The 20871-nt window shown below is 42.0% G+C and overlaps 1 protein-coding gene across 1 annotated transcript in view; it reads left to right on the top strand.

Annotated features, from left to right (window-relative positions):
- The window catches only part of LOC126416436 (selenoprotein N-like), a 159087-nt gene that overhangs the window by 132149 nt on the left and 6067 nt on the right, over nt 1–20871 (top strand). Inside the window, exons 7-8 of the mRNA XM_050084158.1 lie at nt 13087–13184; nt 17415–17624. Coding sequence (XP_049940115.1) covers nt 13087–13184; nt 17415–17519 — 203 coding nt within the window. The 3' untranslated portion in view covers nt 17520–17624. The remainder of the gene's footprint in view (nt 1–13086; nt 13185–17414; nt 17625–20871) is intronic.

The following is a 20871-nucleotide window of genomic DNA, read 5'->3' as shown; positions in this document are numbered from 1 at the left end:
AACAGCTCAACATGCAAATGCTGATGCTGTGTCTCGCCTTCCCATGGGTCCTGATCAGGCATTCGACAGGGACGAACTTTTGTGTTTCCACCTAGATGTTGCCGAGCAGCGGGTTGTGGACGAGTTCCCCATCACTGGGGACAGGCTGGCGGCTGCTACGGGTTCTGACCCTACCCTCTCCTGGGTTTTACGCTGTATTCAGAAGGGTTGGCCAGATCGCCCGTCCGCTAAGACTTCTGATCCGTTGCAGAACTACTACGCTTTGCGCTACCGCCTCACGGCTAGGGATGGTGTTATCCTCCTCTCCACTGACAATGCTTCGCCGCGTGTTGTGGTACCTGCGTCTTTGCGTGCTTCGGTCTTGCACCTCCTTCACGAAGGGTACTGGGGTGTGTCTCGCACAAAATCTCTGGTGCGCCGTCATGTGTACTGGCTTGGCATCGACTCTGAAATAGCACACATGGTCGCTGCCTGCGGCCCTTGTGTGTCACAGGCCGCTGCCCTGAAGTCATCTTTGTCACCGTGGCCTTCGCCTGAGAAGCCCTGGGAGCGCATTCATGCTGACTTTTGACTCTAACTTTCCTGTCATTGTCCGTTGCACATCGCCTACCACCGCGGCAACCACCAGTGCTCTCGCCCGCATTTTTTCTTTGGAAGGCCTCCCCTTTACTCTTGTTACTGATAATGGTCCGCAATTTGCCTCTTCCGAATTTGTGGATTTTTGTGCTCGTCATGGCGTTATGCATGTCACGGACCCGCCGTTCCATCCACAATCAAACGGTGAGGCTGAACAACTGGTCCGCACATTTAAGGCTCAGATGCGGAAACTTCTGACTTCTTCTGCTGCTGATGATGCGCTTCTCCAATTTCTGGCGTCTTACCGTTTCACCCCCGTGGGCGACCACAGCCCGGCTGAGCTCTTACATGGCCGACAGTCCCGCACGCTACTTCATCTTTTGCGGCCTTCCACCTCATGGCCGCGGGTGCCTTCACTTGGCCGGTTCACCGCTGACGACCTCGTCTGGGTATGGGGATATGGCAGGTGGACAAAATGGAGCCCGGGCTGCATCTTAAGACACCGTGGCAGATGCCTGTATGAAATCCAGACGGACACGGGTGTTGCAGTGCGTCATTCAGACCAGCTTCGGCCTCGTGTACCAGCAACGCCTGTTCCGAATGCCGCTACACCACCTTTGGCTCTACCTGACGCTTGGGATCTTGGCATCTCTCAATACTCACAACGCAGCCAACTCACCGTCATCGCGATGCCAGCACAAGAACGGACGCCACCAGGAGACGTGCCCATGCAGGAACGGGATGACCATCCTCTGTCAGAGGAAATCTACTCGCCTCCTCCTCCAACGGACACTGACACATTGCCCATGTCTCCTGTCATATCAACTGGACTTGCCGCAACGGGCAGATTGGTGCAAGGGGGCCCCAGCAGATTCGACCCCCACGTCTCCTGTCATCTCGACCCGTTATCATCGGGGACACTTCCGTCTGTACGGGAAGCCCCCTCCTCGAGACTTTACGGTGAGTCAAACAACGCCTATGGATGTCAGCCATCTCCAGGACACCTCCATCAAGACCAGTGCAACAATTTCAAAGGGGGGAAAAGTGTTGTGACTCGCCGATCATTCAAAGCATCGCCGCGCAATTACGCGCGTCCTCTACGTGCGGCGCTGTCTGCCAGCCATGCAGCAGCTGCGCCACCTAAGCGGCCAGCCAAGCAGCAGCTGCGCCACCTAAGCGGCCAGCCAAGCAGCAGCTGCGCCACCTAAGCGGCCAGCCAAGCAGCAGCTGCTAGACTGGGACTCAGTGCTCATTCGAATGCTAATGTGTACACATGTCTTGCTTGTCAACTTACTGTGTGACTTATATGTGTTGTGTCGTTCTGAAATATATGTGTTAAACTTGACGTTATAACAGTTTGGTGATACAAAAGGTGTCTGCTTCCTCTCTACTGACATGTGTATAAGCAGAGCTCATTCTCTTCACAGTATGGTACTACACTTTCTCCATGTAGAGGCACCTTCCTTCACAATGCTCACTACAGCAAGTGTTGGTTCTGTTGCTCATGCTGTGTCATATTATGCAATACTGTCTTGAAGTGCACAATGTAGAGAGAAATTTGCACAGACAAGAAATATTACAGAGAGCAGCACCAGTATATATGCTTCTAGAAAAAATATAATAGGGTGGTCCCATTTCATATTCTGGTAGGCAATTTTTATGTACTCAGTTAATACTTATAACTGAATTATCAATATTAATTATGTTCATGTAGAGGTATGGTGGGGTGGGTGAGAAGGTACTTATCAATCATTGAAATATAAACAGCTGGAGACCCACATATTTGATACAAACACAACTGAATCTCAATATATTTTCAGGAGGTGGAATCCCACAGCTCATCTACAGGGTGTTACAAAAAGGTACGGCCAAACTTTCAGGAAACATTCTGTTGTGGGTTGGCAGGAGAGCCAACACCAGCATACAAGAGGAAGCCGAAAGGCACGCGTTTTAGCTCACGCAGGCTGGCGTGAGGTCTGGAACAGGTCAAGGAAATTAGAATTTAGAAAAAACGGACATAGCTGGTGGAATACTTAACTTTAATCCATAAAAGGTGAACATCGGTCTGACGGTACATGCATCACAAGATCAATAGCAACTGATAATGGCGCCTTGCTAGGTCGTAGCAAATGACGTAGCTGAAGGCTATGCTAACTATCGTCTCGGCAAATGAGAGCATATTTTGTCAGTGAACCATCGCTAGCAAAGTTGGTTGTACAACTGGGGTGGGTGCTAGGAAGTCTCTCTAGACCTGCCGTGTGGCGGCGCTCGGTCTGCAATCACTGATAGTGGCGACACGTGGGTCCGACGTATACTAACGGACCGCGGCCGATTTAAAGGCTACCACCTAGCAAGTGTGGTGTCTGGCGGTGACACCACAGGGGGCATTTGAAAGCTCTTGTCTACGCAACCCCGGTACCAAATGTAGAGACTCTTCGTGCTCGTATTGTGGATGGCTGTGATACAATATGTCATTCTCCAGGGCTGCATCAGCGCATCAGGGATTCCATGCGACGGATGGTGGATGCATGTATCCTCGCTAACGGAGGACATTTTGAACATTTCCTGTAACAAAGTGTTTGAAGTCACACCGGTCCGTTCTGTTGCTGTGTGTTTCCATTCCATGATTAAGGTGAGTAGAAGAGAAGTAATAAAATGAGCTCTAACATGGAAAGTAAGCGTTTCTGGACACATGTCCACATAACATATTTTCTTTCTTTGTGTGTGAGGAATGTTTCCTGAAAGTTTGGTTGTACCTTTTTGTAACACCCTGTATATTTGAAAAATATCATTTTACCACCTTGAGCTGCTGGTAAAATTCTTTATTTGCATAACCAGTTTTGTTTGAATGACAATCATCAGTATCATAAAAGTATACAGAGTTTTATGTTAGATGATATACAAAATCATTATTGTTGCATGATAAAACCATGAATTAGACACTGTCATCATATCACAATATAAATTACATCATCAAGCTATAAAGACTATGCTAGGTAGTCATTTGCAGAAGGTTTGAAGGGGAAGAAGGTGGGGAGGTGGGGTGAAGGAAAAGGACTGGAGAGGTCTAGGAAAAGGGGTAGATTTCGGAAAAGTCACCCAGAACCGCATGTCAGGAGAAACTTACCAGACGGGATGAGAAGGAAAGACAGACTGTTGGGGACAGCATTGGACAAGATTTGAAAACCTGAGAGCTTAAAGGTGGAAGACAGGGTAATATTCAAGACAGAAATTACTGCTTAAACATTGTGCATGAGTTAATAAGAATGAAAAGCTAAGTGCATCGTTAGTAAGAGAAGTGGAAAGGGGGGGGGGGGGGGGGGGTGAAAAATGATGGCAAGACAATGAAATATGTAGAAAACTAAACAGAGTGAAGAAGAGAGTAGTTACTGTGAATAAATGCTGAGACAGAAGAAATTAAGCAGTAATTTCTGTCTTACAATTACCTTGTCTTCCACCCTTAAGCTCTCAGGTTTCCAAATCTCGTCCGATGCAGTCCCCAACAATTAGTCTTTCCTTCCCATCCCGTCTGGTAAGTTTCTTCTGACATGCGATTCTGGGTGACTTTTCCAAAATCTACCCATTTCCCTAGATCTTTCCAGTTCTCTTCCTTCATCCCTCTTCCTTCCCCTTCAACCTTTCTGCATGAAGAAGGAGCCACTGGCTGTGAAAGCTAGCATAATTATAAAGTTCTTTTATGAGTGTGTTCTGCCACCACTTGGTGAGTAGATTTTTTATCTATCCAATTAATTTATTTGTCTGTCTGTTTTGGCACAGATAAAAGCAGTTTGGCTCAATTTGTCAGTTCTTTGGAATTACTGTTTTTAATTATCAGACCATGAAAATCCAGAAAATTTAATAACTTCTAAACCTGTAGAGCATTCAACATGATTTTTACTTTACAAAAGATAAGTACCAGTATGAGGTGTGATCAAAAAGTAATGGGGATTCTTTTAATTTTGTGGGATTTATACATTCAGTTTTCAAAACTTACTTTTTTTGTATATATCTTGCCGGTACACATGCTCCTGATTATGTTTGTGAAGTTGCAGATGTTAGAATATTCAGTTTATTGTCAACAGTTGAAATAGCTGTATGTGTTTTTGAGTGCTTGGTTAATTTTTACTTATAAAATAAAGGGATCAAAGAATTTGCATTAAATTTTGCTTGAAAAATGGAATAAAGAATAGCACCACTTTCAAAATGTTGACTGTGGCTTTTGGCGAATCTGCTATGAGTAAGATAAAAGTTTGCAAGTAGTATAAACATTTCAAACAGGGTCGAGAAGTCATTGAAAATGATGACCACTCTGGATACTCCAGCACATCAATTAGTGATGACAATGTGAAAGAAGTAAAAAAACGGTTTTGGAAAATTCTGGGTCACTATCAGACAGGTTGTTGGTGATGTTCGTATATCTTCTGACTCATGCCAAGCAATTTTTTCAATCTTTTGGGCATGAAACAGGTAGCGGCAAAGTTTGTTTTGAAATGGTTGAATGTTGACCAAAAAAGACGTCATGCAGACAGGACTCAGAAATAGCTGAATCAAGTTGACAGTGAACCAGAACTTCTAAAGGATGTTATAACAGGTGGTAAAACGTGAGTATATGAGTATGAAGTTGAAACCAAGGCCCAATCATCCCAATGGATACTACCTGAAGAGCCAAGACTGAAAAAAAAATTGACAAGTTCAATCACACTGTTTTCTTTAATTAGAATTGGATAGTGCATCATGAGTTCCTGCCTTACAGTTGTATGGTCAGCAAGGAGTACTACCTGGAAGATATGCACCGTTTATGTGAATTAGTGTGAAGAAAATGGCCAGAACTGGGGCAAAACCACTTGTAGGAGTTGGATCATGCTCCCGCTCACACCTCAATGCTTCTTCATGATTTTTTGGAAAAAAATGCACCGGACATGTCCCCCTGCAACTTCTTTGTATTCCTGAGGCTGAAGAGAACCACGAAAGGACGTCATTTTGCACCATTGATGAGATAAAAACAGAATCGCTGAAGTAGACAAACACCGTAACGAAAACTGAGTTCCTGAAGTGCTTCTAAGATTGGAAAGAGCACTGGCACAAGGGTGGTTACCTTGAAAAGGACAAAGTTGTTGATGAAGAAGTAGATACTTTACGTAAAACAAAAATTCCTGTTACATTTTGATCACATCATCATCATCAGGATGACACAGAGGAAACAGAGGATGACATGCATAAAGCTGAAATACTAAACAGCTTTTTCCAAAGCTGTTTCACAGAGGAAGACAGCACTGCAGTTCCTTCTCTAAATCCTCGCACAAATGAAAAAATGACTGACATCAAAATAAGTGTCCAAGGAATAGAAAAGCAACTGAAATCACTCAACAGAGGAAAGTCCATTACACCTGACAGGATACCAGTTCGTTTCTACACAGAGTACGCGAAAGAACTTGCCCGCCCTCCTTCCCCCCTCTCCCCCCCCCCCCCCCCCTTCTAACAGCCATGTACCGCAAGCCTCTAGAGGAATGGAAGGGTCCAAATGATTGGAAAAGAGCACAGGTAGTCCCATCTTCAAGAAGGGTCGTCGAGCAGATGCGCAAAACTATAGACCTATATCTCTGACATCAATCTGTTGTAGAATTTTAGAACATGTTTTTTGCTCGCGTAACATGTCATTTCTGGAAACCCAGAATCTACTATGTAGGAATCAACAAGGATTCCGGAAACAGCGATCGTGTGAGACCCAACTTGCTTTATTTGTTCATGAGACCCAGAAAATATTATATACAGGCTCCCAGGTAGATGCCATTTTCCTTGACTTCCGGAAGGCGTTCGATACAGTTCTGCACTGTCACCTGATAAACAAAGTAAGAGCCTACGGAATATCAGACCAGCTGTGTGGCTGGATTGAAGAGTTTTTAGCAAACAGTACAAAGCATGTTGTTCTCAATGGAGAGACATCAACAGACGTTAAAGTAACCTCTGGCATGCCACAGGGGAGTGTTATGGGACCATTGCTTTTCACAACATATATAAATGACCTAGTAGATAGTGTCGGAAGTTCCATGCGGCTTTTCGCGGATGATGCTGTAGTATACAGAGAAGTTGCAGCATTAGAAAATTGCAGCGAAATGCAGGAAGATCTGCAGCGGATAGGCACTTGGTGCAGGGAGTGGCAACTGACCCTTAACATGGACAAATGTAATGTATTGTGAATACATATAAAGAAGGATCCTTTATTGTATGATTATATGATAGCAGAACAAACACTATTAGCAGTTACTTCTGTAAAATATCTGGGAGTATGCATGCGGAATGATTTGAAGTGGAATGATCATATGAAATTAATTGTTGGTAAGGCGGGTGCCAGGTTGAGATTCATTGGGAGAGTCCTTAGAAAATGTAGTCCATCAACAAATGAGGTGGCTTACAAAACACTCGTTTGACCTATACTTAAGTATTGCTCCTCAGTGCGGGATCCGTACCAGGTCGGGATGACTGAGGAGATAGAGAAGATCCAAAGAAGAGTGGCGTGTTTTGTCACAGGGTTATTTGGTAAGTGTGACAGCGTTACGGAGATGTTTAGCAAACTCAAGTGGCAGACTCTGCAAGAGAGGCACTCTGCATCGTGGTGTAGCTTGCTGTCCAGGTTTCAAGAGGGTGCGTTTCTGTATGAGGTATCGAATATATTGCTTCCCCCTACTTATACCTCCCGAGGAGATCACGAATGTAAAATTAGAGAGATTCGAGTGTGCACAGAGGCTTTCCGGCAGTCGTTCTTCCCACGAAGGGAAGGTAATGACAGTGGCACGTAAAGTGCCCTCCGCCACACACCATTGGGTGGCTTGCGGAGTATAAATGTAGATGTAGATGTAGATCACCATCATCATCATCATCATCATCAACATCATCATCATCTTATTGGACAGTTTCCAGCCTCTGGCCGGGTCTGTATGGAACATAGGCCTCTCCATTGTCTTCTGTCTTATCACCATCTCTCCGTCTTCATCTTGGTCCAGTCTTCTCCTTTCTCCTTTCTTCTGGATGCATTCCTCTACTCCTTTCAGCCATCTGTCTCTCAATCTTCCTCTTGGTCTCTTTCCTTCCAGTTTCATCTCATGTATCCTCCTGGGTATCTCTTCTCCTCCATTCTCTTAACGTGTCCATACCATCTCAGCCTTGGTTTCTCTGTTTCCTCCTGTAATGGTTCCACCTTCATTAACTCTATGATCCTCTTATTTCTTACCCTGTCTATCTTTGTCACTCCAATACTGTTTCTCAAGAATTTCATCTCACTGGCTTGTACTTTGCTTTTCTCTCTTCCTTTCATAACCCTGGTTTCTGATGCATATGTCAGGATCAGGACATAGTATGACCAGTATCTAACCTTTTTACTGATTTGGGGTACATCCTTGCTCCATATCAGGCTTCTGACACTCTTCCGTAATGCTTCTGCTTTTCTCCCCCGCTCATTTATTTCTCTGTCATTTCTTCCATCTTCCTGTATCAGGCTTCCTAGGTACTTGAAACTCTCCACTCTCCTCAATCATTCCCCACCAATTGTTATTCCAGTTGTTCCTCTCTCCTTCTTTCTTGTTGTGATAATAATCTCACTCTTACTTTTACTAAATTTCATCCCATATTCTCGTAATGTTCATTCCCATATGTCCAACTGCTCTTGCACTTCCTCCTCCTTATTCCCCGAATCATCAGATCATTTAAAAACACCATAGCTTTCATCTTTCTTCACCAATTACTTGTGCTGCTGTACTCATTATATCATCCATCGCTACAGTCAAGAGTAATGGTGAAAGTGCACTTCCCTGCCTCAAGCCATTCTTCTTTTCAATCCAAGCCGATCTCTCTTCTCCCACTTAAACACAGCTTCCATGATACATTTCCTTATCATCCAAATAATCTGTTTTGCTACTCCTCTGTTCTCCAGGGCTTTCAACACTTTGCTTGTGCGTACACTATCATACGCTTTTTCAATGTCCAGGAAGGTCATTGGTAGATCTATTCCATATTCATAGTGCTGTTCCCGCAGTTGTCTTACAGCCAGAATTAGATCCAGTGTGGGCCTTCCTGTTCTGAAGCCATGTTGCTCTTCTCTCATTTTTCCTTCTAATTTTGCTCGAATTTGTGCTTCCAAAATTCTCTCAAAAATCTTTGCACAATGACTCATCAGTGTTATCCCCTGGTGGTTCTTGCACTCTTTTCTATTTCCCTTCTTAAAGATTGCGACAATTATTCCCTTTTTCCAGTCTTCTGGGATCATCTTCTGTCTCCGCACAATTTTCATTACTCGATATAGCCATTGTATCCGCACCTCTCCTTCTGCTCTCACCACCTCTACACTTAACTCATCCAGACCTGGTGACTTCCCTCCCTTCATCTTGCCCAATGCCTCTTCCACTTCCCCCCCATGTAAGGTCTTTTTCTATTTGCTTTTCCTCTTCAGCTTGTTCCTCCTCATCCAGGTCCCCATTCGGGTTCAGGAGTTCTTCAAAATACTCCTTCCACATATTCTTGAGTTCCTCCTTATTCTCTTGATCTTGTCCACTTTTGTTCACCATTCGAGCGTAATCTGTCATACCGTTCTTCTTCTTACTTTTAATATTCCAGTATAACAACTTTTTTGAACCTTCACTAGCCTCCTCATCATTCTGGTGCCATGTTCCATCCACTTTCTGCTTTCCTCCACCACCACTCTTTTTTCTTCTTTCTTTCTTGCCTCATGCTCTTCTCTTGTCTCTACTGTTCTCTTCTGGAACCATACCCTAAAGGCTTTATTCTTCTTCTGTACTATATCCATTGTTCTATCATCCCACCAGGGTGTTTCTTTCCATCTCTCTTTGTTGCTTGTCCTCCCGCATATTTCTTCCGCTGCACTTACTAATGTTACAGTGAAGCTACTCATTCCTCTTCAACCATTTTTGCTCATACTTTGGGATGCTTTCCTTTGCTACTTGTAGGTTCTGTAGCCTGCTTTCTTCCTCCTTCAACTTCCTTACCCTTATACATTTTTCCTGGTTTTCTGTCCCTTTATTATCCTTAGTCCCTCTCAGGTTCATTACCAGCAAACTGTGGTCGCTATCCAAGGCCTCTGATGGTATTACCTTAATGTCAATGATGTTCCTATTCATCTCACTATCGTACAGGAAGTAGTCAACTATCGACTTTCTTTTTAAGTCTTGACTGTACCAAGTAATCTTGTGGCTCTCTCTTTTCCTGAACCAAGAGTTCCCAACCAGCAAGCCATTCATTTGACAGATCTCCAGTAGTCTTTCACCTTCCTTATTTCAGCAGCCGCAACCCTCTGGTCCAAGCACACTTTCGCAGCCTTGTCTTCCTCTTCCAATGTGTGTGTTTAAATCCCCCATTACTATCATATTCTTCCTTCCCATCTGCTTCTGCATTTCCTCTTCAAACTCTTGCTTCTTCTCAGAAGTGCAACCCACTTGCGGCGCATACTCCTGTATTACCTCTATGGTTGTCCCCTTGAGTGAAATTTTGGTCATCATCATCCTGTCACTTATTCTCTTCACTTCCTCTTTTAATCCATCTCTTACTATTACTCAGACTCCATTTCTCCTTCCCTCCTCATTTCCACTCCAGTGCAGTCAGTAGCCTTTCCTCAGGTCTCTCCTTCCTTCTCCTTTCTATCTCGTTTCAGCTAACCCCAATAGGCCTACCTTCCTTCTTTCCATCATGTCTACCATCTCCTCCACATTTCCAGTCAATGTTTTTATATTTAATGTTCCAAATCTTAGTCTTTGTTTATAGCCAGTTCGTCGGTGATTAAATCCACCCTTTCCGAGGCTCCTTCTATTTTTTAAAGCAGAAATCATAACCACTACTGGCTTGCTGAGCCTATCATAGTTTCACTAGAGCCCTGTTAGCCATCACTTTTCAGGATTCCTGTAGGTCCTTCACAGCTACCGTAGTGGTCATGGGAGACAGAGTCCCCACTGTACCTCACTCCTACAGGCAATCCCCTACTTTATGCTGTTGCCCATCTCCCACAACTTGGACGAGGGGTTGGACTAAACTTACAACAATCTAATGTAATGATGAGATGTTCATTCCTGACCTTGCATGTGCTGTTCCACACTACTGATACTGTTTTAGGATGGTTTACTTAAATGAGTGTACCAATGTTCTTATTCTGGGTACAAATATAAGCCTTTATAGGAATTAATCTTCATATCTTATATTGTGATTGGCGTTAATTCACTGCAGATGAATAACCCCTTTAAATAATTTGTATGTGATGACTTGAGAATAGTAATCCTGTTAGCCTGTACCTGGGAAATTCTTGTCTATATCTGCTGCATTGACAACAAACAAGTAATAATTATAGTACTGTTTGGCAATGGCAGTGCAGCAAATTTGTGAATCATTTTACAATTTACAGTACTTAGAAAGTAGCATTTGAGGTTCAGAGAGTAGATACACTTTAATGATACAAACTCCGGAATCCTAAATATTTCAATAAGTGTGTGTAAGTTCTGTGCTGGGACCCTTATTGTTCATAATTTATATTAATGATCTGCCTAGTATCATGCCATTTAAATCTGTTCTGGATGCTGTTGATAACACTTTCATCACAACTGGAAATGACACAGGACCTAAAGGAACAAAGCAAAGCAAGTCTAAGAATTTGCGGTACGTGGTTTAAAGACAATGGATTGAGTGCAAATCAGAGTAACACTGGAAATAAATGCAATGTTTAGTTTATGCAGTACTAACACTGACACACACACACACACACACACACACACACACACACACACACACACACACACACAAACTCACTCACTCACTCACTCTATATGCATTAAATTACCAAGAATCATGTACTTGGTTATATAAATTTGGAGCACACATTAGTAATAATGTGATACTTAGTTCTGATTATGTATTTTTTCATAGCCACATAACATACAGCATACTTCTTGGGGGGGCTGCTTCACTGGAGCAAGAAGAGCTTTTCTCAGCCCACCATTTCTTTCCATTACTTCCCACTTTAATCAACCCTTCAGTTATTTCCTTTTTTATAAATATGCAGGCTTCTGTACCTGGTATCAATTTCATTAAAATCCTTCTGTTTATGCTGCAGTGTCATAATACAAAGTACTAAAATAACTGATGTTTTGGTTGTCTTGTTGTTATCCTCATCAGGGCATTTTTGCTGGCAGTGGGTAGTTCAGTGTATTGTTTTTTCTATCATTGTCATAAAAGTACCAATAACAATTATGTTCATTTTTATTGGCTCCAAAATTCCACTGGTTAGTCAGGACAGAGGGAGGGGATGTATAGGAAACTAAACAGGGATTAAGAAACTTGCTGATCCTACTCCAAAAAGGCAGCATGGTTTTGGAGACTGTGTAGTCATAGGAATATTATGCCAGCTCTGTCTCAACAGTTTGAGATAATTGTGGCAGTGTCCGGTGAGGACATTGAACAGTGACTATTTGTGGTTCATCATACTGGAATTGCTGGCAATCAGGTGTTGAGATTGTTAGGCTACTTCAAGACATGAATTGTACCACTTAAGTTGTGTGTGAGCATCCACAGCTGTCTCACAAGCACTTGGGCTTCCTCGAACTTACTAGAGAGATGGTGTTCTGCCAGAACCAGTCTATTGCACTGCCCTAATCAAATTTACCATTAGTGCACTTCCATGTGGGTGCTGAAAGATGTAGTAGTTTCCCCCACCTAGCTCACACTGCATACACAGTATACCTTGTATGCACCTGCAGTGTGGAAAAGATTTTACAGCATCATTAGCAGATCCTACCAAATCCTGGATTTTGTGGCAGCTCTGGAAAATTGGTCCAATGCCTCCTCATGACGCATGTTGGCCACACTTTTGCCAATGCCCTTGACGTTAAGTAAGTGTGTTACCAGCCGCTGCTCTGTTTAATTTCCCCTATCTGCATCCTGCCAGTACCTTGGGCCACATGTGGTCATTGCACAGAGGCCTCACTGGAGATTATGATGACTGCTTTACATAAACTGACCACACAGAACTGTCATCAGATCATCAAATTTCTGTGACTACCAGTAGGAAAGCACAGCCTGCACAAGCTTGTTGCCAGTTCACAATAAGCTACTAATTATCAACAAGAACAGGTTCCCATACCTTCCTCTAACTCCTTTTCACTAAAACCAATGATATTTTAAGGCCAGTAGAAACTTAGAAAATGTAAATTGGTGGTCTTATGAGACTGGCAGAATTGCAGCATAAACCGTCTATGTTCTAAGAAAGGCTGCTGTTGCAAATTTGAAACATCAGTTATTTTAGTATTGTATGTGATGATGCGGCAGCATACCCAGAAGGTTTTTAGTGAACTTTTATTTTCATAGTTTTGGCATGTAAACAGGAATGTCATTCCAATAACTGAGAAGACAATACAGCTCAATGTTTTCATTAGTTTTAAAAAGATTCTGTATTTCTTAATTATGGTTATTCTCTGAAGTTCAGTGTGATTTGCAATTAATTGCCATATTCTTATGTTACAGAGCAGCAACTGACACCATCTAAAGTTAAATGGGATCAACAAATATCAGACGAAGATGCTGAAGATATGCTTGAAAAAGCCATGTTCCCATTTAAAGAGGTGTGTAATGTAAGACGGCATGTTCAATATGCGTTGAACATAGGGCTAGCAAACATATACAAATTTTGTACAAATTTGATAAGCTAACTAAAGTATAATGGAAGAAACATTTTTGTTACAGTATCCACAAGATGCACAAATTATCTTTCTGAAATCCATTCTACAGCAACATTGTTACAATTTTTTGACATTACAGGTGTCTTCCTCAGTTGCAACTGCACATTTTGTTGCTCATTGTTTCAACTCCAACCAAACTGTGATGTGGACGTGCTGCTTGCCGTCCTAGTTATTGTTTGCATACACCATCAAACAGTAAAATAATGTCTCAGAAATTTAGGATGAATCAAAAAAGAAAAAAGGAAAAAAGTGGCACATTATATGTTGGACAGACTATAAGAACAGTTTTACAAAGATGTAAAAGAATAATGAGAATTCCTGGACAGAACAATATGTAAAATCAGGGGAAGGCAACCGTTCACCCATTGTGGACTGATGTGTGGAGCACTGAAACATGTAACGGAAAATAGCATTCACACTAGGTTTCAAGAACTAGCTCTTTTTCTAACATTAGTAGACCCATTCACAGACACAAAAACATTGATACCCAAATGCACATGCTCATGACCACAGGAAGACTAATCACTGACACTGGATTATTGAAAGCAGTTGCCTGTGCTGATGGGGGGAGGGAAGGAGTTAGAGAGGCGGTAGTGGGAAAGAGGCAGGTCTTTGAACAGATGGCTTTGTGTCACCATAACAAGATGAAAAAAAGTATGGAGATATAGGAAGAGGGAGAGGGGAGAACTGAGGGGAATGAGGAAAAAAGAAGAGAAGAGAAAGGTGAAGATGAAGATGAAGAGAGAAAGGGAGGGGAGAGGAGTTGAATCGAGGGGGAGGGGGGGGGGGATGGGGGATGGAGGAGAGAGAGGGGGGGGGGGGGGGGGGAGAGACACTACATGATTTTGAACAGAGGAGGAGTGATGTGGACAGGATAGAGAAGGGAAAAGGTGAGGTGAGGCCGTGGGAACGGGTTAGTGGAGGTTTATCCCAGAGGGATTGCTAGAGCACCAGATGTGTTGGAGAGAACTTTACTAGCTTGTGGATGAGTTCTTGAGCTAGGAGTTCACATACATGTGAATATCTTCTCTTCTCTCTCTCTCTCTCTCTCTCTCTCTCTCTCTCTCTCTCTCTCTCTCTCTCTGGAGTTCAGTAAGTAAAGAGGGGTGAGGGAGAGGTAGTACATGTACCAAATAGGGATGCAGTAGACAAGCACTGGAGCCAGTGAGTTAATATGTCACTGTGACAATGATGCCGTGGAGGAGTGGATTGTGATGGGTGCTGGATAGAGGAAGCAGGGACTGGAGGGTACAGGGTGCTGTGTCTTAGCTGGGGTTGAGACCATGAGGATTACTGTAGGAAAAGGAGAGTTACAAGGGTAACTCCCATCTACAAAGTTCAGAAAACCTGTTGATGGGGAACAGATACACATGGCATGGGGTATGAAGCAGCGGTTGAACTGAACATGTTGTGCTCTGTAACCGGGTGGTAACTCCACTCTTTGCTGCAGTTTGGACGTGGCCTTTCATTCTGATGGACAGCTGGTTGGTGGTCATTCCCACATGAAATGCTGTTCTGCACCCCCTCCAAATCCACTCCTCCATTTTACTGTGCGTCACACAAAATCATTGTCTCCGGTGCCTGTGTATCACATCCCTGTCCTGTACACTTGATGCTTCCATTCAAGCTGTCAGCCATCCCTTCCAATCTCTTTTTCTCCTTCTGCTCACACAATACAGCAGAACCCCTCACCCCAGCCTACCAAACTGCACATAGAACTGCAGACATTGTGTGCTCCTGGCACAATGTAGTAGCTCGCGTGCGCACCACACACACACACACACACACACACACACACACACACACACACACAAGCTAGCAAGGTTTTAATTTCTTTTTGTGTGCCTGTGTGCCTGTCAACACTTCCCCTATCTGGTGAGTTGTCTCCTCTACCCCTAATTTATTTACATTCTGCCAGGAATTTCCTTGCCATTCTGTCTGATTTTTCTATTTCATGTCCCCATAAATTGTTACACCCGGGTATTTGTAGTAATTGACTGATTCCTGTTGTAATTCTCTTCTCCTAATGAAATTAGGAAAATAATGAATTCATCAAAAGTAAAAGCTCACATGGAATTGATGGTATTTCCAGCAGAGTACTAAAAGCTTGTTCCCAACAAATAAGTAGGATTCTCAGCCACATAATGTAGTAACTCACAGAAACAGGACATTATTTCAGATAAGACTAAAATATACTATTGTTAAATCATTGCATAACAAATGGGATAGGTCTGATGCTAACAACTACTGCCCAGTCTCACTTCTGACAGCTTTATCCAAAATTCTTGAAAAGTAATGTATTCAAGAGTAGCTTCACATATTTGTAAAAATGAAGTATTGAAAAATGTCAGTTTGGTTTTCAGAAAGGCTTTTCAACAGAAAATGCAGTATATGCTTTTGCTGATCAAATGTTATATGCTCTGAATAACCGAACATCACCCATTTTAATATTTTGTGAACTCTCAAAGACTTTTGACTGTGTGGATCATGACATTCATCTAGATAAACTTAGGTATTGTGGCATGAACGGGACAGTGCAAGAATGGTTTAATTCATATTTAAGTGAAAGAATGCAGAAGGCTGAAATTAACAGTATAGATAGTTGGCTAAAATCAGCAGAGCCCTCTAACTGGGGAGGTATCAAGAAATTGTAAATACTGTCTTTCAGAAAATTAAGTGGTTCTGCAAATGGACTCTGCAAAATGTGTATGGCAATAAACAAACTGCCTTCAGTTAGTTGCATAGACGGTATATATTTTCATGAACTAGAAAAAAGAACGATCTTCACTATTGTGGGTTAAATCTGGCTTTGTTCATTTCCACATAGCATTAAAAGTAATTAAAAGAATTTCTGAATAACAACTCCTTCTACTCAATAGATGAATTTTTAGCTATGAAGTAGAAACTGTAATAATAATAGTGTGTAATGAAATCTTATGTTAAACTGACATGTTCCACATCATTACAAAATGTATGGAACCAGTATCAATGTATTGTGGTCACAGGATGCTACATTTTTCTATTTTTTTAAGTGCATAATTCTAATTTTTTTAACATTTAATGCAAGTGGCCAGTTTTCGTACCACTTCAAAATCCTTCAAAGATCTGACTGAATATTTGTGCAGCATGTTTCAGATAAACTTCATTACCAGTAGCTATATCATATAAGAAATTCAGAGGTTACTGTCAACATTTTCCATCAGGGGCTGTGCAATAAAATAGGCACTAGAGATTAGAATGGCAGATAATTTAATTACAAAGAAAACAGGCTTTAATGTATGTAAAACGTGTGGTCCTGCACTCAGTTTGCTTAAACCCTGGTGAAACTCTCGCCCTACCCCCCCCCCCCCTCTCTCTCTCTCTCTCTCTCTCTCTCTCTCTCTCTCTCTCTCTCTCTCTCCCTCCCCCCCTCCCGCTGCTCAAAAGTAAGACTTTTTGGTAAAGGATACTGTCTTAATATGTTTTCCTTACTTATAACATTATTTTATGGTTTTGCATTGGTTTTTGTTTCATCTAAAGTTCCTGAGAAACTTTTTCTTTGTCATTGTCAGGAGACAGTCACTAGTTAAGTGCACAACAAATAGTCCACACAGCAGGCAACAAAATCTGTATTAACAGCTAAGGAAGCCAACTAGGGAAGTTATCAAAATATTATGTGAAGAAAATAACTCGGTTTCAAACGCAAAAACTTGTAAAGCAAAACAGCTGCACTTTCTTTTATGCTCTTCTAGGCACTCCATGATTTAATTCTTCTCTTTGAGCTAGTTATTGCCTGCAGATCATTCAGTATAGTGGAGCCTCTCAACAGCTTTTCTCTCTCTAGGATTTAGTATCTTTCCCTTCCTTTCTTTACTGTAGATATTTTCTTGATATTTTCTTTCATCTTCTCCTGCGAATGAGAATTTTTTAGAATGAAAGAAGCTCTTAACACTTTTCTGTTCATGTCTGTCAGACCAGTAATAGCTGATTGTCTCTTAAGGTAGTCACTCTTCTTTTATATCATATGATTTCAGTTTGATATTTAACATTCACACTTTGAATTGCCTGTTTTATGTAATCTTTATTTTTGTGTGTTCCTCTTTCTAATGCCTGATTAATGTGGTCATGCAATAGGTCAAATATCATCCCATTAAGGAAGCAGTGGTGCTCTCTCAGCTGACGCAAAAGCCGTTACACTGCATTGTTCTCTGGGGTGTCCTAGATGACCAGTCGTGCTGAGGCTCAGGTCGGTCCTTGAGAGAAGGTGCACTGTCTGCTTCTTCTGTCATGGACACACTCAAGAAACATTTCATAAGTTCTTGGGCACTTGTAGCTGATCTGAAGGTAAAGGAATGTCATAACTTTTACAATTGCAGAATTTAGCAGACAAAAGATGATTGAGATCTGATTTCCTAGATTTGAGTAGTAAAAATATAAACTCATGTAGATGATAAACATATTGGAGAAAAATTATGAAAAACGACAACACAATGAATTTAAAAGTTCATTTTACTACAAAATGAAGGATTCTGGCAGTATCTCATTTATATTTGTCTTTAGAAAATAGAAATAACTTTTTTCAGCATCAACTTACACTACTGGCCATTAAAATTGCTACACCACAAAGATGACATGCTACAGATGCGAAATTTAACCAACAGGAAGAAGATGTGATATGCAAATGATTAGCTTTTCAGAACATTCACACAAGGTTGGCGCCAGTGGCGACACCTACAACGTGCTGACATGAGGAATGTTTCCAACCGATTTCTCATACACAAACAGCAGTTGACTGGCGTTGCCTGGTGAAATGTTGTTGTGATGCCTCGTGTAAGGAGGAGAAATGTGTACCATCACGTTTCCGACTTAGATAAAGGTCAGATTGTAGCCTATAGCGATTGTGGTTTGTGGTATTGTGACAGTGCTGCTCTCGTTGGTTGAGATCCAATGACTGTTAGCAGAATGGAATCGGTGGGTTCAGGAGGGTAATACGGAATGCTGTGCTGGATCCCAATGGCCTCGTATCACTAGCAGTCTAGATGATAGGCATCTTATTCGCATGGCTGTAACAGATCGTTCAGCCACATCTCGATCCCTGAGTCAACAGATGGGGACGTTTGCAAGACAACAACCATCTGCACGAACAGTTCGACGACGTTCGCAGTAACATGGACTATCAGCTCAGAGGCTATGGCTGCGGTTACCCTTGACGTTGCATCACAGAATGGAGCACCTGCGATGGTGTACTCAATGATGAACCTGGGTGCACGAATGGCAAAACGTCATTTCTTCGGATTAATCCAGGTTCTGTTTACAGCATCATGATGGTCGCATCCGTGTTTTGCGACATCACGGTGAACGCACTTTGGAAGCATGTATTCGTCATCACCATACTGGCGTATCACCCGCCGTGATGGTATGGGGTGCCATTAGTTACACGTCTCGGTCATCTCTTGTTTACATTGACGGCACTTTGAACAGTGGACGTTACATTTCAGATGTGTTATGACCCATGGATCTACCCTTCATTCGATCCCTGCGAAACCCTACATTTCAGCAGGATAATGCATGACCTCATGTTGCAGGTCCTGTACAGGCTTTTCTGGATACAGAAAATGTTCGACTGCTGCCCTGGCCAGCACAGTCTCCAGATCTCTCACCAATTGAAAACGTCTGGTCAATGGTGGCCAAGCAACTGGCTCGTCACAATACGCCATTCACTACTCTTGATGAACTGTGGTATCGTGTTGAAGCTGCATGGGCAGCTGTACCTGTACACGCCATCGAATCTCTGTTTGACTCAATGCCCTGGCATATCAAGGCTGTTATTACGGCCAGAGGTGGTTGTTCTGGGTACTGATTTCTCAAGATCTATGCACCCAAATTGCACGAAAATGTAATCACATGTCAGTTCTAGTATAATATATTTGTCCAATGAGTACCCGTTTATCATCTGCATTTCTTCTTGGTGTAGCAATTTTAATGGCCAGTAGTGTATAAAGTAATATTAATAATCTGTCTAATCACAAGCACTCTTTGGTAATTCCAAATTATTAATTGGCTTTTTAAATTTGGTTGTATATAATAAGTTACACAATACTAAATAAACAAACATGAGGGTAGGTGATTACTCCTTTTTAGACAATTGATGAGTGGCACATAACCACATGCCACTCTCCTGGTTATTGGACAATCTTTTATGCTTACATTTCACTGCAATATTAATAATGTATATTAACATAGCAAGTTCCTGTAAATGTCTTCCTGTTAGACATTATTTTCCTATCTTCTTTTGTTTTTCTACAGCAAAATCATCTGAAACAAATTCTTATTTCTAACAAAAATGGTAGTCATGGGAATATTTGTTGGGGAGTGGTTGTAAGAATTCCAAGATCTTTGAAGAGGGCTCTGCAAGATACCATCTACTTACTATCTACTTTACACAGCAATTTTACAACTGACTTATACGGAATACTTAATTTACTTTAACTGAATTATCCTTGAAGATAACTATGAACTATGTGAAATAATCAACAGTGTAAGGAAAGATAGATTGCTACTTACCGTAAAGATGACATGTTAAATTGCAGACAGGCAAAACTGAGATGCTTATGCAAAGCTTTTGGCCATCGCCATCATCAGCAAAAGAGAAACACACACCATTCATACAGACAAGCAAGCTCACCTCATGCACACATGACCGCCAACTCTGGCATCTTGGGCTGGAATACACTCTGGCTCGAACTGCTGGAGTTGGCATTTATGTGCGCGTGATGTGATCGTGCTTGTGTGAATGAATAGTGTGCGCTTCTCTTTTTCTGAAGAAGGCTGTGGCTGAAAGCTGTGCATAAGTGTCTTTTAATTTTCCTGTCAGAAACTTAACATGTCTTCTTTATGGCAAGTGGCAATCTGCCTTTTCCTGCATTTTTTATATTCCTACCAGGAGTTTCAATCCTTAATGCCTGTTACATTACCTGTGAACCAGTTGTAGCCCTCTTCAGCATCATCTGCACTATTGTCATATAACTGAGTTCTGGGTCTTGATTAGTATGTCATCAGAAAACATCACACTTTTAAACAGTCCTTTTAAGTTAATGGACTGTCATTTTTAAAGTTCAGGAACAAGAGGGGCCCTAGTAATAAACCGTGTTGGACTCTTATTTTATGATCCCTCTTCAGAGTTGTTTTATTCACATGGTGTAATTAATCAATGTGATTTTCTTCCCTTTATGAAAGTAGAGCTCCATCCATGCAAGAGAGATATAACAATTAAATTTTCCAAATAGTTTTCAGTACACAAATGGGACCAGTCACTGAAAAGCAGAAGCATTGAGTCGTCAATATGCACACTCAAAAAATAACAACTTGAAACTTAGTAACTGGAGTGCCTCCTTGAGCACGTGCACACGCACACGCGCACACACACACACACACACACACACACACACACACACACACACCATGCTAATGGAAGTTGGTTATTATTGCAATTCCTAGTGCCTGCTTAGAGTTATTAGTGTGTACCTCACCTAATTCCACATTGTTGTAATGATTCTGTTTAATGACATGGAACATGAATGAATGAACATTT

The sequence above is a fragment of the Schistocerca serialis genome, chromosome 8 (genome assembly GCF_023864345.2).
Source record: "Schistocerca serialis cubense isolate TAMUIC-IGC-003099 chromosome 8, iqSchSeri2.2, whole genome shotgun sequence".
NCBI lineage: Eukaryota > Metazoa > Arthropoda > Insecta > Orthoptera > Acrididae > Schistocerca > Schistocerca serialis.
The sequence above is the reverse complement of the archived record's forward strand: the minus strand, read 5'-3'. Positions and strand labels throughout refer to the sequence as shown.